Source organism: Pimephales promelas, chromosome 12 (assembly GCF_988280905.1).
Source record: "Pimephales promelas chromosome 12, fPimPro1.hap1.1, whole genome shotgun sequence".
Classification (NCBI taxonomy): domain Eukaryota; kingdom Metazoa; phylum Chordata; class Actinopteri; order Cypriniformes; family Leuciscidae; genus Pimephales; species Pimephales promelas.
The window spans coordinates 24,679,476-24,697,061 of NC_142780.1; the positions used below are offsets into that span (position 1 = coordinate 24,679,476).

A 17,586-nucleotide genomic window follows, 5' to 3' on the forward strand; every position below is an offset into this window, starting at 1 on the left:
AAAAGGAGAATAACATAAAATAAAAAGTTAAATAATAAACGTTTTTTTTATCATTACTCTGTTTACTTTTTGTTTATTTGTTGTTTATTTCAAGAAAATTGATTAGATTCAAGAAAAAAAATATTTAGGTGTGTTAGATGTCCCAGATGTTGCTGTCAGGGTTAATATTTATGTAACATATAAATAATATAAATGTATTTATTTTTAATTGGTACATTTTCAGGCTCTATTTGATAGCTTAATCGTGGAAAATGCCATTCGCGTTCCTTAACACATTTCCCAGAAGCCTTTGCTGTAAAACATGTGACGCATTTAACCTGCGACTTCGGTGCGTTGTTTGCATAGTGCGTTAGTTAGTCGTTGCATGTTAGCTCATAATCTTGTTTCTTAAAGCGAGAAGGGGAGACGTTCTGAAATGTAAGTTGGAGCTCTTTTTATCCTGACAACTAGTATAAAGACCTCGTTCAGTAAAAATGAATGTTTATTGTCTTGTCGTTTATTTACTCGCTCTATTCGTAGATGTCTTTGGCAGACGAGCTGCTTGCCGACTTGGAGGAGGCAAGAGAAGAAGAGGACGGGCAGTACCCCGGTGAAGAAGAGGGTGAGAGTGATGGGGAACCCAGTGAGAGACAAACTGGAGGTCTGGAGGACATACCTGAGGAGATGGAGGTGGATTATAGTGGGACGGAGAGTGTCACATCCATAGCAAAACTAAGGCACAGCAAGCCAGTGAGTTTTTACTTTTAATCACATTTATCTAGAACTGGATTCTTCCTTAAGCGTTACACTAACTTAATGCAAACTTCTTGACTTTCCTCAGTTCGCTGAAATCATGGAGAAAGTCGGTCAATATGTTGGAAATCAAAAAAAGAATTCGGATAGTAAGCAACATCCATCTACATAAAGAAACGTGCCAGATGCTGATAAATACTGATTTAACAAGTTTAACGTCTTCCCACTCTCTTCAGTATCTGGACCTGTCGAAGCAGACCCCGAGTACAGACTCATTGTCTCTGCCAACAATCTTACCGTGGAAATAGACAATGAACTTAGTGAGTGTACTATTTTTAATCTTCCTTAAATATTATATTACTAGGTTCATTAAAATTCTCAAGCACGATAACATCGCTTCCTCCTTATTTCCTCCCCAGATATCATTCACAAGTTTGTTCGTGACAAGTACTCCAAAAGGTTTCCTGAACTGGAGTCCCTGGTGCCAAATGCACTTGATTATATCAGAACTGTTAAGGTAGAAACCTGTTAGTCTCAAGCATTTATTATTGGCCTGTTCATGCCACACACAAAAAAAAGCCATCATATTATATATGTCCTCTGATTCGTTTTTGCCTTTAAGTCTAACTTCACGTGTGTGTTCAGGAGCTTGGCAACAATCTAGAGAAGTGCAAAAACAACGAGACCCTCCAGCAGATCTTGACCAATGCTACTATCATGGTGGTCAGTGTCACCGCCTCAACCACACAAGGGTGAGTGAGTGAGTGGATGGATGGATAGATTCAGTATGATTATATGAAGAGAATCTACAATTTTTTTCATTTAGATGTTTGCTAACAAAGTGACGGTAATATAATTTGTTTTTATTTCAAATAAATGTTGTTCTTTTGACCATTCGTCTTCTGAAAACAAAATTAAAAAAATTAAGCAGCACAAATGTTTTCAGTATTGACAATAAGAATTTTCTTGAGCACCAATCAGCATAGTATAATGATTTCTGAAGGATCGTGTGACACTAAAGACTGCTGAATATTCAGCTTTGCATCACATAAATAAGTTACATTTTAAGATTCATATAGAAAAGTTACTTCACAATTATTTCATATTACTCTTTTTATGGTATTTTTATCAAATAATTGCAGCCACGATAAGCATTGCAATATTTATTTACATTGCAATATTTTTCTTTACAAATAAGCAAAATAAATTTGAAAGGGGAAGTATCATAATGACCTTGTGTGTGGTTAAACAAAAGAAAGAAATGAATTAAAAACATTTGCATTGTAACTATTTTAAAATTAAATTCCTAAACTTTTTTTTAGATTCATTCTTAAAAATGACTGTTAAAGTTTTTCGACAAATTCATGTTTTATGCGTTGGCATTTTTTTTTTGACACTTTTCTTTTGCAGTTAGCTTTTTCCGAGAGAAACTGTTGACATTTGAAATCCACCTAAGCAAACACACACCTCCCTTCATTGCTCCGCTAACAAGCATGCAATGCAAAAGTTGATGTCTCTTTATTATAGCTGAAGTGAAGCAAAATCATACTTGGTGAAAAAAGCGAAGATGCCAAGTAAATAATTGCAGCCATGATAAGCATCAGAGACTTCTTTCAAGAACATTTTAAAGAATTATCAACCCCCGACTTTTGATAGGTTTGCTGATTTTCTGATTAAAATATTGTATGTTTGCAGAACAATGCTTGGTGATGATGAGCTCCAGCGATTGGAGGAAGCCTGTGACATGGCCCTTGAGCTCAACCAATCAAAACACAGGATTTATGAATATGTAGAATCCAGGATGTCATTTATTGCTCCAAATCTTTCTATTATTGTTGGAGCTTCAACTGCTGCCAAAATCATGGGTGAGAACAAGAGGTTGGAGGCTGCTTGAAGTGCATAGTTCACCCTTAAATAACAAATGTCCTTTACATGTTGTTCCAAACCTACTTGACTTTCTTCTGTGGGACAAAGAAGGTTCATTGCAAAGAATGGTATTTTAGTTTCTTTTTTGGGGGGAGAGCTATTCACTTAAGATTCTTATGCTTGATTGCAATCAATATACCGCTTTTCATGCCTTCTATGCCAAATGCATACTTTTCCATACCCCCTCATTACAGGTGTTGCTGGTGGGCTAACTAACCTGTCCAAGATGCCTGCATGTAATCTGATGTTACTGGGAGCCCAGCGGAAGACACTGTCTGGATTCAGCAGCACGTCCCTCCTGCCCCACACAGGCTACATCTACCACTGTGATGTAGTGCAGTCTTTGCCTCCAGTTAGTTAATTATTTCAAATTTATTTTATTTTATCTGTGTTTATTCAGAATAACATTACATTTTTCTGTGTTTACAGGATCTGAGGAGAAAAGCAGCTCGTCTGGTTGCAGCTAAATGCACTCTGGCTTCTCGTGTGGACAGTTTTCACGAGAGTACTGTTGGCAAGGTCAGCATCAGTAGCCACGTTTTACATCATTGCGATTGTTGAATCCGAACATGGTGTTTACACGAATGCTAAATAAAGTGATTGGCTTGAGATCCTTGCTGTTGTCGCATACTAACCATCCTCCTTTGTTTTAAAAAGCAGACTTAATAATTTATCCATTTCAGGTCCTAATTAGGAGACAAAGAGCGCACAAAGCTTTTTGCCATGATACTTATATTAGCCAAGCTGTAAAAACTCCCTTTCCCAAAACAACATGTCTACAGATGAGAATCCAAAGCAAATGCTTATGGGACAACGTTGTCCTGCACTACTTCACAGATGAGCGGAAAGAGAATTTTAGATTGACACGACAGTCATTTACTATATTCAACAACAAGATCAGCTCGTTCTGTGCGTAATGCACCCTTAGGCCATTTTTACGTTCCACATGCGCAAAAATTTCCAGTTTCATTTTTCAATCCGATCAAGTGTATCGAACAGGTTTATCCCACCCCTTTCAAACTGATTGGAATTTCAATCCGTTTGGGCATTTTTATTCCGATTTAGGTTTTCATGTAAAAGTACCCATTTTCTGCCTCACCGTACTGTTAAATCATGTCTGATGTTAAAGTTAGACCATCTTTGCTGTAAGAAAAATGTTTAGAAGTACTGTTACTCTCTGTTGATTAACTTGTGTGTTTGTGTGCAGGTTGGCTATGATCTGAAGGAAGAGATTGAGCGAAAGTTTGATAAATGGCAGGAGCCCCCTCCAGTCAAGCAGGTGAAGCCTCTTCCAGCTCCCCTGGATGGACAGAGGAAGAAAAGAGGTGGAAGAAGGTGAGGATCATAACGGATGTGAATGATGGGTCCTTGTGGTTTCATAATATATATTTTTTTCATTTTGCATTGCATTATTTTTCTTGAGACAAGGAAAAGAAATTTTAAAGGGGAAATACCATTTATGTATTACTTGCAAAGCAAAAATAAATTAAAGGGAAATGACAGAAACAAGATTCATTGTTTAGATTTACATTATATATGATGTAAGAGTTTTGACAATATCATAATTTATCTCAAATTTTGCATTGACATTTTAGCTGATTAAAGGCACAGCAAGCGGTTTCTGAGAAACTCTGTTGGTATTTGAAATAATAAACCTAAATGAAAACACCTCTCACTTTATTGTTCCACCCCAAACACGCAATGCAAGAGTGGATGTCTCTTTATCAGAGCTGAAGTAAAGCAAAATTATGCTTCACAAAACATAAAGCTGAAGAACGTATGACAAGGAAGAACAAAAAATGAACAACTGTATATAAAGCAAGACTATATAAAGCAAGAGTTGGTTGTTAGTCACCAGCACATCAGCTCCAGACAAACTATGACACTCAAAACAGTTCTGTTACTATAGCTAATATATATATATATATAGCTAACAACAGCAACGTTACCCATGTATAGAGCAGACACGACACAACCCCTGCGTCTGTCTTAGGTAGTCTCGAGCACTGGTAAGCTTTTCTAATATTAAGGCCAGTTCACATCAAGAACAATAACTTTAAAGATAACCATATTAGCATCCACATCAGTGGACAATAAATATCTGTTTATTAAGTACATGCTTTTGTCACTTTAAATGCTCAAGCTTATTACAGCAGGATGGATTCTGATTGGCTGAAACACGCTGTGCCATGACATGAGCTCTGTAATTTCTTTAATCCTGAGAATTTTTAGAACTATTTCTGCCTGGTATGGACGGGCCTTTAATGTGGGTCCTAAAGCTCTTGTCTGATTATAACCCTTCTTTTCTTCCAGTGTTTCTCTTTTGTAATATTTCTCAGTCACCACTTTCAACAGTCTTTCTTTCCTCTTGTTCACTCACTCCACCCACATCATGTGTATAGGCTCCCTACTGCTGATTGGTTTCAAGTGTGTTTTTGTGCTCCAACAGTATTTCTCAGAAATCGCTTACTGCACCTTTAAGCAATAGAAAGGGGAAATATTATATTATACACTAATCTGTTCTTAAATATGACTGTACATGAACTTTTTCTAAATTTGTTATTTTCTTTTTTTCCATTCTCTCAGGTATCGTAAAATGAAGGAGAGGCTGGGTCTGACAGAAATCAGGAAACATGCCAACAGAATGACATTTGCAGAGGTTAGTTGACTTTTGTCCATATTGCTCCATTATTATGCATAACTGTTAATTAATCTATGAAATTTCAAAACGGTCTATTACAAAATTTTTGTCTCTCTGTTGTAAGATCGAGGATGATGCTTATCAGGAGGATCTGGGCTTCAGCCTCGGTCAGCTGGGAAAGTCTGGCAGTGGCAGGGTCAGGCAAGCTCAGGTCAATGACTCCACCAAGGCCAGAATATCCAAATCCTTACAGGTATGTCTGCTTACTGTAACATAAATCACATAATAATGTTGTTTTATGTTGCCTCTAATCTAAAGTGTTTTTCTATACACTATTGGTCAAAAATGTGGGGCCAGTAAGTTAAATTAAAGTGTATTGCATAGTCGAAGCTATAGGTCACATGATTTAAAATCATATCATATTTTGTAATTATATCTAGGCCATGAATGCATTAATCACTGCATCTGTCTTTCAAAGATGTCAGGTAGAAAGCATTTTTTAAATGGCATTAAAAAGGCATTACATTTAATTTGAAGATACCTGCAGAAACCCTGTTCTGATCTGCTTTTTGGTGCTTAGACCTTTATCAATGTTGAAAACGGTTGTACTGCATTATATTGAATAATGAATCTACATGAATAATATCTGCAAAGTTACAGCGCTGAAAGTTCAGTGTAAGCAGAGATATCGTCTTTTAAAAATCAGGAAGTATATTGCCTACAAATACGACTCGATTGGGACTACAGCTGGGTTTTAGACGTCACTAACCCGCACATTTGCATCAACCCTCCCTCCGGAAAATGCAAAAAAGGGCATGCGCATATTTCTGTGGCTCGTCGAGTGTATTGTGTTCACCCAGCTGTCAGGTCTTCTGTGTTTGAGCTTCCCACGGACACTGTACTTCGTCAACAATAGATACAATTTATGTTTTATTATGTTCCTGAAAATGACAATCGTAATTTAGCTCTCTGTGCTGCGCATTTTATGGAAGACAGCTTCCAGAATCTCCACGAATTCGACACCGGATTCAACAAGAAACTGTAACTAAAACATGAAGCAGTTCCAACTTTAAATCCAGAGGCAACAGTTGTTGGGCCACAACCTGTAAGTAGGCTAAGACTTAGTCATTTTAAATGTATTTGCATGTATAATTCCAGACGTAGCCTTGTGTTTTATTTTTTTCAATGCCAACGCTGGGTTTATAGCCACTTGGCTACTAGTTATGCTATTTTGTGTCTACGACAAACGCGTACAAACATTATGGACCTGCATTTTGTATCCACAAGTTTCCGAGGGGCGCTCCTGTAAAAAATAAAGTGGGTGAAACTTCCGGTGACGCGGCGGAAGTAGCATTCCAATGGTATTTTGTGTTAGTTAGCGAAGAGGCTAGCTGTTTTTCGGAGAATTATTTTACTATTTAAAGATGCAAATCTTTATGAGAGATGGTGTTACGGAGTTCATGGACAACATGTGCTGTTCGCGGTTGTATGTATAACCGGACTAAACTAGTTCAGTGGCTTAAACGTGATTGTTTTAAACATAAGCTGAAAACGAAATCAGAGTGTTCCTGCCAACGACTGTAGTTTCCATCACCTCCCAAAAGACGACGAATCTTCCTGTGTACATTTGTTTAAATTCTTAATATTCTGTAAACTCTATCAGCATGTGTTTGGCTGTTCGCTACTGATGTTACACCTAAACTCAGGATCAAAGCCTGTGTTGACAGAATACCAAATGTGCCAGTTAATGTATTCAAGTAGCACATTCATTTATAATTTTGAATAAACTCCAAAGCACAATGACTAAGTGTGTATTTTTTATTTTAATTGTTTGTCAGCTCGCACAACTGTCTGTCACCATGCCTTGATGAGTATTGATTATTAATAATGTTATTATACTCTCAATCAACTACTGCGGAGGGTAAAGGTACTGTTATTTCACCCTTTTGAATTTCGTTGAGGTTGTGTTCCCACATCGTTAGCTGGTTTGGATCGCTATAACTTGAATGCCTGTCAACTGTTGAATGAACGAGTGTCAAGCATGTCAAATCGTGCTTTGTTTACTTCCAACCGGAAGACTCGGGGAGTAAACCAGTCGTTCAAACAGCAGAGGAACATCTATTACGTCTATTAAAAACTGACCCCAGATTTTTGAACATTAGTGTAGGTTTGTTTAATATAATTTTTTTTCCCATGTGTTTAATGTGTTGGATTTATGGATTTACTTGTAAATGTTTTGTTTCTGCAGCGGACACTGCAAAAGCAGAGCATGACTTATGGTGGGAAGTCCACTGTCAGAGACCGATCATCTGGGACCAGCTCAAGTGTGGCCTTCACTCCTTTACAGGTACACAAACTCATTTTTCTGATATTCTTTTGGTGCGTCTAGAAGGCGTTCAGCGGATTTCCAATTTCATTGGTTAAGGTTATAGTGATTGATAGGCTTGGGGATCAGTGTTTGTAGGCAATCAGTGGTGCAGTGATTGGAATGACCAATGAAATCTTTAGCATTCTCTCCAGGGTGGGATTTTCACTGAACTGGTTTGGGAGGGGGGAAATCACATGTCTAGAGGTGGTTACATCCTTCGCATTTGTTCTTGCTCAGAGTTGCACAGTTTCTGTGTTTTTCACTTGCTTGAAACACTGACTGACAGCTTTGGTTGGGTTGATTTGATTTGATCTTTTCACTGCCTGCTGTCTGTCAGGGGCTCGAGATTGTGAACCCACAGGCTGCAGAAAAGAAGGTTGGCGAAGCCAATCAGAAATATTTCTCAAACATGGCCGAGTTCCTCAAAATAAAGCGTGAAAAGGAGGACAAGGTGTGAGGCTGTGCATTAGACGGGAAACCACATTTATCGACAGCCGTGGACGGATTCACACTTCAACCGTTAATTTATACTCCGACACCACACCCACTCTGACGGACTTGTGTGAGGACAGCACAAGGACATGTGACTGGAGATCTTATTTCCTGTGCAGAGGAAATGAAGAGGGAGAGCAACTGTTCTGGTGTACATTTTTGATTTGTTCATTTTATCTTTTTTAATGTGTACAAAGAAATTGTGAGCTGTATGTAAATGCAAGTTGTTAAGCATTTTTTTCTTTTCTTTCTAAGCATCTTTTGCCAACATTTTGATTTAAATGTTGCTCATCTAGTTGTACCAACATTGTCACTAGCCGTTTTTATTTTAGTTCAAAGCCAGCTGTTTTTTTTTTCTGTGTGTGTGATGCCTTTTCTTTCCCTGAGGAAACTTATATTACATTTTTAAATGGTTTGAAACACTTCCCAAGAGAATTTAGTTTAGTATGTTTGCATAAAACATGCTTGAATATGCAAGTGTTTCAATCTTATTCCTATTAGAGGAGATCTGTCCTCCCCATGTACGTATAGGGGCAATCACATAACATTTGTGTTTGTTAAATATCTGAATACTTCATTTTCAAAATAAAGGTTGAATGTCAAAAGGCTTTGTCAATTTTTTTATAATGCAAGTAAATGCTGGGTGTACGTACAAATAGTTTTAACTAACAAAATGGTAGATTGAAAGAAATTCTGACGTCACATTTATCTTAAGCAACATTTAACAAATACTTTTTAGATACATTTTAATATTAAACATTTAAATAATCATGATCTTTTTATGCTTTATTACACACCTCTTATTAGCCAAATGCAGATTAGTCTATTAATATATTTCAGTTGTATACTAAAACTATGCTTTTGCCGTACGTTATGCTGTTTCCTCACATAAAACTGAAACGCAAGTAATATTTCATTGCTTTTCAAGTATTTATTTGGTAAGGAGCAGTGTAATTGGGTGGAGAAGAACTTGAATAGTTTTCTTTTTTTTTTTTTGCTTAAACCCTGATACAGTGATTAAGACCTGATGTGCAACTGCTGGATGTATTTTATTATTTATATGAAGATGGTGTATGAGGTCCAGTCACCTGTTAATGGAGACAAGAACACTGACAAAGCATCACAAAAGTATTTTATTGAAATTTTACAACTCTGTTTTTTGTTTCCTCTCAACCTACGAAGTGACATCACAATCGCATGCTGTCCTGTCCATGTCAAAAAGGCAAGGATGATGGTGTTTGTTTTCTTAATGGAGAGAAATTGACAAATGCAATCAGCTGCCCTGTGCATCAAAAATACTTTCCTATCTCATCACATTTATATCAGTTTGAGTGTTGGTTAAGTCCGGCGTTCTCCCCAAACAAGAGGAAACAGAAATGAATGGAAAGTCACATGGGATCATGTCACAATATGGGGTGTTTCAAAAGGCTTTGCCTGATAAATGGATTAACGGAACAATGATTGTTTTTTTGTTTTGTTTTTTTAATAAGGGAAACTGTCCAGCAGAGTATGTGAGAATAAATTCAAGATGTGACTTCAAAAATAACAGGAAATTTGGGGAAGGGTTTTGCTTTACTTTACATGCACACTTTCACACAACAACAAAAAAAAAAAATTCAGCCATGGACAACCTAAAAAGGACACTGAAAGAAAGAAAAATAAGGTTTTTAACTTGTACATATTTTAAACTTTGTCTTTTTATTAGATATTTCTGAAGTGAGATCACTCATGCCATGTTTAACAGACAAATAATCACACGCCACTTTGAAGGCTGACAACGTCAACCCACCTTGCTTGTGAACATATTTAAGATAGATGCTACAGAACATTACCCTATCAACACCAACTTTTTTGCGGTCAAGCAAAACCACATTAAGGTAATGATAAAGGTAGGGAGGTCGAGAGGAATTCAATTGCATAGCAATTTAATGGTCGACACGTTATCTCGCAAGGCAAAGTCACAGTGCCTAAACACTCCCAGAGGGGCTCAATGAACTAAGAACAACCAATCAATGCATTAAACTCGGGTTCTCGCATAGTGCCGATACACCATAGTCAGTATATGTCATCTAAAAGGATAAGACTCGCTAATGCAGCACTCCACCAAACACAAACTACGAGCAAAATGTTTTGTCTGTGGCATCCTAAACCAAATCGGTTCCTTTAATTTCCGTCACTTGGCTAGGTGGGGGGGTTTCAGTTAGAACAGAAATGATGGGGATAAAGACTCAGTTAAAGGAGGTTCAAATGTTTGCATGTAAACAGGCACTCGACCCCCTACTCACTCTCTCTTTTAAAGAAAAAGGCCAACTTCACATCCAACTTTAACCACGACATGGAGTTCATCTCGGAATGTCAACAGCAGCGTTTTCTCTGTCGTAGCAATCGCTCTCCCTCTCTCTCTCTGTTTTGTCCTCCTTCAGTCACTGCAGGTCTCTGTCTTCCAGGTATCTGTACTCAAACGTAAATCCTTCCTTTTTTCTCTGGCCCCACTTTTCATAGTCAAAGTAAATGTACGTGCCCTACAGAGAGAAAAAGAATATTCATTAAAACAGCAAGATTTAAAAAATATATATTGATATTGGTATCAACTCCTGAAAGTAGTATTGTGTCAAATCTGCATGGAGTATTAGAAATTTTAACTCAGTTAAGATAAACATGGCACTGTGTTGGGTTGGTAGTGGTACCTGTTCAAATTCATCAGTGATGGTCTTGGGTTCCTCGTGCCGTTGAAACCACATCATGTATTTGGTGTGGAACCTCCACGATTGCTTCTTCAGTGCTTTGGCCGACAGGTACTGTGCCTTTGTGCCCTGAGGGAAAAATAAAACCAAGAGAAAGAGTTGGAGACTGCAACATCCAACAGACATGCTTATAAAAAGTAATACATGCAAACCTCCAGGTAGTAGAATATGAAGAAGAGTGTTTCAGTGGACAATCTCTGGTAGAACTCAATAGAGTCCGAATGATGTGGGGGCACCTGGTGGTGGAATGGCGGTGTAGGACAGGGGTTTCTCATCAGGTACTGCCTAAAGACAGGAAAAGAAAAAGAGATTTATGTCATGGTAGGCCTACATCTTCAGCTTGAGTAACTACTGTGTTTTTGAATGGCTTGAAATTGATAGAAAATAATGTGTCACTCCTTTTTTAAGAGGAACTACTATAACTTTCTTCAGTGTGTAACGTTGCTGCTTGAGAATAAAAAAATGACTGCACAAAGTACACTTCATAAGGAGTTATTCTCTATATAAGTTAGCATTGTTTTGGAACTCCTGTTTTGGAAATTTTGGGTTTGGCTTGACCTGTGGTTAGAAAAGTTTCTTGTTTCCATGACGTGTGACTTTACAAATCCTTATCCTGAGCAAAGTAAGCAAGCTGGCATTCAATACAATCTGTATCTTTTATTTCGAATACATAAAAATTTAATTTACGTCTTTTCAAGGTTCGTCAAGAGATCTAAAACCCTTTCTGAAGAGTGCGCATGTGCGTACATGCTGTAGAATGTAAGGAGCCTATGACTGAATCTGGAAATAAACGTAGAAAAATGAGAACTATTCCTCAGATGGCATGTCTACAATTTATAGCAAAATTCTGGCGTTAATTCGAACTCAAACGGATTAATTAAAAGTAGTAATAACTCCACAAACAACGTGGTTGAACAACCTATTTGTAACACAGCAGTTACAAGACTAGCTAGTTGATTCTTCAACGATGTATCAAACTATGGTAGTTAAGCAGTGAGTTACGTCATTGTATAAACAAATAATATAATTGTAAAAATAATTGTTTGTTTTTTTACACACCTGATTCTCTCTGAATCGGATGGGTGAGGCATGTGTGTCCATGCTGACTCCTGCATTGCCTGCTGGTAAAGCTGCTCTTTAGTGAGAGGTGTGGGGCCTAGCGGACACGCCCCTAAAGATGGCGGCAGGTTGACCTCTGAAACAGCTGGCTGAGGGGCCGTTGTGGGTCCAGGTGGAGCTGAGGATGTTGAGAACAGCTCTAAAGGAAAGACATTTTTAGTGTTTGTGATTATACCAGCTCTGTACCTTACGTAGCGTTTAATCTTGCACACTAACTGCAGCTGAGTAGATAGAGAGGGTGTTCTGTGTGTTGTTAAGTCATTTTTGTCAGAAGTTTGGTATAATGAAGGATGCTGAGCCGTAATAGATGGCTGCACAATGTACAACAATGAATCTAAGTAAAACAGGGGCTAAAATTAACAACTTTTTCCAGTGATTAGTTAGGTGCCCAGCGTGTACCTAAGGGTGCAATTTCTACATCCAGTGCCAATCCTAGTGCAGCTCGCTCTGCCATAGCTTTTAGAGAGCTTGGTGGTTCAGGAGCCTGTGAGAGACAAAAAAGAATAACATTTTAAATTAAAAAGCACATTTTCAATCTATGGGAAGCTGATTTCATTATATTTGGTGGGGGTGACTTTTGAGAAACTTTAAGATGTGTCGGTTCTGCACCACTGACAGACTGAATGTAGTCTAGCCAGGATGAAAAAAACACACCTTGATAGCTTCTGTGTTTGGTGTGTAGGAGTGTGGGCCATTTAGCAGACTCCCACCACCAGGTGTGCTGTCAGTGAAAGCAGGTGATGGGGAGGAGGGGGGTAGAGTGATAGAACTCAATAAACTGGGGCCATTATCCAGACTATAATACAGAGGAAGTAGGAGAGAGAAAGACAGTGACAATCAATCAATCATTTTAATGTTATTAGTAACAATTCAAAGGTATGTGATTGTATACTTACGTTTGATTGGTTGATGAGCTTGAGGACGTGGAATGGCTGTTTTGTGATTGGCTGGCACTGCTGAGTGAGGAGTCTGGTGTGTTATCTGCAACCACAGCACTATAACCTGTATGGACAAAAATAAAATAATACATTAAAAGAAATAATAATAATAATAATAATGAATACATTTAAATTAATAATAATAATAAATTAAAGTAAAACTAAACAGCAACAAATAAATATAAAATATTATCTAAAAATAAAATAAACAATAAAAATGTAAAACAATTATTATTAATTATAAACTAAAAAAATAACAATGATAAACAATTAAGAGTTTATCAGAGTTTACCAGTATGGATGATATCAATATAATTATCATCCATACTGAACAAGTTAAAAAAAAAAACACTCACTGGTTGCTCCGTTTTGTTTGAGGCCACTGGGAGGTCTTGCAGGCGCTACGTTTGTCCCTACTCCTCCACTCGACACAGAACTGCTTCCATTCCCACCCAATAGGCTCTCTCCAGTTCCTCCACTAGGTGTTGTGCCCACAGGGCTTACGGGTACCTGCGCAGACCCGTGGAGAGCCGTCTGCCCCGGTACCAGGTTCAGAATCCCTCCTGTAAGGGCTCCATGACCCGGACTGGACCCTAGCAAGCCCATACTTGCCCCAGTACCCGTACCGTTACTGGTCGCGCCTGTGCTTGCACCCACTGCACCTCCGCCCGGTACAGATATGCCAGAACTACCACTGCCGTTCCCCACTGGACCACTGGAAGCACTACCTACTGTTCCGCCTGCAGCTGCCTGGGCATAGGGGGCAGGGGTAGAGCCTGAGAGAAGTCCTGCCATAGTGCTGAGAGGGCCAGACATGCCTGTCATGCCCAGAACTGGCATCTGAGTCACACTACTGCTGCTGGTGACTGTCACACCACCTTTCCCCAGGCCCAAACCCAGTCTAGAACCCTCGACCCCAGGAACTGTTGAAGCCTGAGACTGGGAATTGCAAGTAACTGAGGCAGATGTGCTGGAACTGGGCAGAGAGGAAGTCGTGGAGGCAGGTAACGTGGGGTGGCTAGGTGGGCTGGGTGTGTTGTTTGAGGGTGCAGATGTTGAGGAAAGTTTGACCTGTGCTTGCTGTTGAGACTGAGAAGAATGCTGCTGCACTGCGCTGCTAAAGCTTCCCAGCAGGTTGCTACCCCCGGAGACCGCTGTGCAGGCCCCGACAACAGTAGCCATGGAAACCAGTGATGAGGAGGAGGAGGAGGAGCCAGAGGAGGCAGACGAAGAAAAGGATGAGAGAGATGGGTTTCCATTCTTCACAGGAGACTGAGCGAAGCAAGAAAGCCATGAGGTTAGAAACACAAATATCTTTTTTTTATTAAGCATGCGTGCAATTTAAAGGGATAGTTCACCCAAAATGACATTTCTGTCATTTCCTCATGTTGTTCCAAATCTGTATGATTCTGAAACACAAAACAAGAACATTCTGAAAACATTCTGGTCACTCTGTTCGATGCAAATGTAAAGGACATTTTAAGCTTCAAAAAGGAAGAAAATAACCATAAAAGTGGTCTATACAACTTGTTTGTTATATATATATATAATATATTAAGTGCCCATACAATTACTTAATAGTGAAAGTTTCAGTCCCCATTCACTGTAATAAAGTCATACAGGTTTAAAACAACATGTGAGTGTAAACCTTTTAACAGATACTAGTCTTACCTGACTGACTTCACTGTCTGTTGATCGACCTCTCTTATCCTCTGAAATCTCCTGAACAAAACATTCACATACAATATATATTAAGACAATACATTCTGTAGCTAAGAGATCATGATTCATGGAGCGATTATCAATGATGGAGATACTCTGCAGACTAGACAGAGACAGAATAAAAGAAAGCAGTTTACCATTGTGCCTGTAGCAGGAGATGGAGGGATGGGGGAAGAGGAAGTGGTGGAGGTCGGCGTGCTGCTGGACTGAAGGAACATTTCATCTTCCATCTGGCCCTGAGGAGATGTGGCCATCAAGGCTGCCGCTAGAGAGACCGAGATATTTGTAGTGTGACTATCTTGACAGTTGTTCAGTAGGTCAACAACTAGCCAATTCATTTAAAATAACGCAATTGTCCACACACCCTTCCAAAAAACACACAGACTTACGTATATCTTCCAAGTCCAGATCATCATAGAGGAACTCATTCTCTTCAAAATCTGGGTCTTGTGAAGAGTCAATGTAGTATTCCACATCATCTTTAATCTTATGGATAGCTTCAACCTGGATTGAATCATTATCCAGCATCCTCAAGATGGTCTCTAACATACGAATGTGGTACCTGTGTCTTTCGATTAACCTCTTTAGCTCCTCAATTCGATCCTGTTTCTGAAGGCAAACACAAACAACAGAAAAGAACAATACGAGAACATGTTGAGTGTTTGCAAAATAGTGAAAGCATAAAAAGGAGCCTAAAAAATGAATTAGGAAAGTGGTCAAAAGAAAGGAGGGGAAATAAAAAAATGAAATGTTGACCTCTTTGTCTCCTTTCTTCTTTCGTGTTTGAACAGAGAGGGACTCAACTTCACTCTCAAACTGGTCCACCTGCATGTTCAAAGTGTCTATTGTGTTCTGCGAGAGAGAGAGAGAAATCATGTTATTACTGCACTGCTTACATCCTGTTAAAAGTTTTTCAACCCACCCCCCCACTGTTATTTGTGAGCCATCTAGTACCGTGAGCCACTGTTCCGTTTCCTCCTTCTCTTTCTGTGCTGGATCTACTTTCTGAGCCAAGCCCAATCCCTCTTTAGAGTAGGCCTTTGTCTTAGTTTCTCTTTCAACCACCTTAAAGCGCTCCATTTGCTGAGGAGAAAGAGACGGAGTCAGGTTAAGGGCTTCAAGCTTGCCCGATCAGACTTGGGAAAAATATTTTCCAAAAAATGAATTCAAACGTTTTAAAAATGAATTCATAGTTTTATCAAAAGTGACAAGCGTGTTAAAATAAAAGAGCCATGAGGAATCTGACTATGTGCTTTTACCGTTTCAATAAGCTTGCGGTTCTCCACTAGCTGCCGTTTGTCTTTGATCTCATTGGATGCCACCCATGTCTTAATCTGATCTCTTAGTCGCTAAAAAGAAAAACAGGTGAGAACAATTATACTAATTGAGAGCACATATTTTCCCTTGGTTCTAAAGCAAGTGTAAAATAATTAATTTTAGTCAATGGTTTCTTCCGCTTCTTGCAAGAGTGCTAATATCTAGTCCAACAGCATCTCTATTATTCCGCTTGTGCATTGTCACACCATTCCAGAAAGCCTTAAAATAAACTAAATGTCAGATGAGCACATTCTTACCTGAAGCTTTTTAATCTCTTTTTTGAGATCTGCCTCATATTTTTCCTTCTGGTTGGCATTGGCTGCATTGTGAAGCTGAGTATACAATTAAATGAATTAATAAGATGTAAAATATGACAACAGGTGTGCGATTCCTTTCGCTTGTTCATTTATTTGGATTAAGCATTACGTGTTGAGATGTTAACGTCTCACCTTTTTCCAAATGTCTTCAAACTGTTCGACTCCTTCAGCAACTTTTTTCAAACATCGATCTATTTCACCTGGTTGTGTAAAGCATATGGTTATGCATAAATCATGAGATTATATGATGATCTGTGAACAGAAACTGCTGTGTACAAGTAGAGAGAAAATTACATTATATTTTTCCATATCATAATGTCTTACCTTGAAGTTTTCTTTTATCAGCCATGGCTTCGCTATGATACTGTCTTCATGCCTTCTGTCACTGCAAGCACATTAGAGAGACAGTTAACTTGCACAGCATTTCGTGTGAAGCAGATGGAAAGCGTTTCTACAGCTCCTGACAGATAAATCGCATCTCAATAGAAAATGGTATCAACACATCCTGATCGATTGACGTTATACTATTTGAAACCCGAAAACGAACGATAACTTCAAAGTTCTGCTTTACTCGAGTGTTTTCCGGATCATCAAATACACACGGTTTTCTTTGCGTATCTTTCCCACCCTCCAGAATAAGAGAAACTACCAAGAATTTTAATTGATCCTTCCCATGGTTTAGATCACGTATAACGTTACGCCAACACAACCAGTTTACGCAGCCTCTGATCACTAGCCAAGCTGATGCTAACGTGTTAGATCAGCAGCATTTAATCGTCATATCTCATTTGCACTAATAAAAATGTCACCATGTCAGTATATATAGACCGTATACTGCTTATTTATGCAGTTAACAGGGATTAAGCTGCTGTTGTTGTGATGTCGAGCAGCGCTGACGGCTAACGCTCTGCTAGCATACACATAGTTTTTCCAACAGAAATTGTGGGGGATTTCAACTCTTAAATTGAATGCACATTCGTCATATACCTTTTTCAAATGCGTCAGTATCTCTATGTGACAGCCACGACCAAAATATCCGCCAATTACTTATTTCAAATTAGGTAATGTTTTCAGCTCGACAGTCCCTTCTGTCCAGTACATTAAAGATGGACGGCAGACTCCGCCCACTGGTCACTGCTAAAGTTCCCGCCTCTCGTCTTTTTCCGTTTTCGTGATTCGTTAAAAATGACTGTCAATCATTTCTCGAATTGTGACCATTTCCGCTGGATCGATGATCCAATTGGATGAAATATTAGGTCAAAGGTTATAT

At 38.7% G+C, this 17,586-nt stretch overlaps 2 protein-coding genes across 4 annotated transcripts; one reads left to right on the forward strand and one right to left on the reverse strand.

Moving 5' to 3' along the window:
* Nucleotides 1-278: 278 nt before the first annotated feature.
* Nucleotides 279-8,764, forward strand: prpf31 (PRP31 pre-mRNA processing factor 31 homolog (yeast)). Its single transcript, XM_039679983.2, has 14 exons — nt 279-417; nt 520-729; nt 821-881; nt 969-1,052; nt 1,152-1,249; nt 1,378-1,484; nt 2,428-2,597; nt 2,853-3,010; nt 3,088-3,177; nt 3,866-3,993; nt 5,245-5,317; nt 5,424-5,552; nt 7,548-7,646; nt 8,005-8,764. The coding sequence occupies exons 2-14, from the start codon at nt 520-522 to the stop codon at nt 8,122-8,124; spliced, it is 1,527 nt and encodes a 508-aa protein (XP_039535917.1). The 5' UTR covers nt 279-417; the 3' UTR covers nt 8,125-8,764.
* A 954-nt stretch (nt 8,765-9,718) lies between these two features.
* cnot3a (CCR4-NOT transcription complex, subunit 3a) lies at nt 9,719-17,443 on the reverse strand. Of its 3 annotated transcripts, none has more exons than XM_039679637.2 (19): nt 17,304-17,443; nt 16,641-16,701; nt 16,449-16,516; nt 16,257-16,331; nt 15,942-16,031; nt 15,637-15,765; nt 15,439-15,534; nt 15,072-15,291; nt 14,820-14,947; nt 14,632-14,682; nt 14,319-14,369; nt 13,317-14,232; nt 12,919-13,024; nt 12,677-12,818; nt 12,422-12,506; nt 11,963-12,161; nt 11,056-11,188; nt 10,847-10,972; nt 9,719-10,681 (listed from the first exon to the last, which is right to left on the reverse strand). In XM_039679637.2, the coding sequence occupies exons 2-19, from the start codon at nt 16,663-16,665 to the stop codon at nt 10,583-10,585; spliced, it is 2,739 nt and encodes a 912-aa protein (XP_039535571.2). In that variant the 5' UTR covers nt 16,666-16,701; nt 17,304-17,443; the 3' UTR covers nt 9,719-10,582. The 3 variants fall into 3 exon arrangements, with proteins under 3 accessions (XP_039535571.2, XP_039535573.2, XP_039535574.2); XM_039679639.2 differs by having other exon boundaries at nt 15,072-15,285; nt 17,304-17,442; XM_039679640.2 differs by lacking the exon at nt 14,319-14,369.
* Between the last annotated feature and the right edge of the window lie 143 nt (nt 17,444-17,586).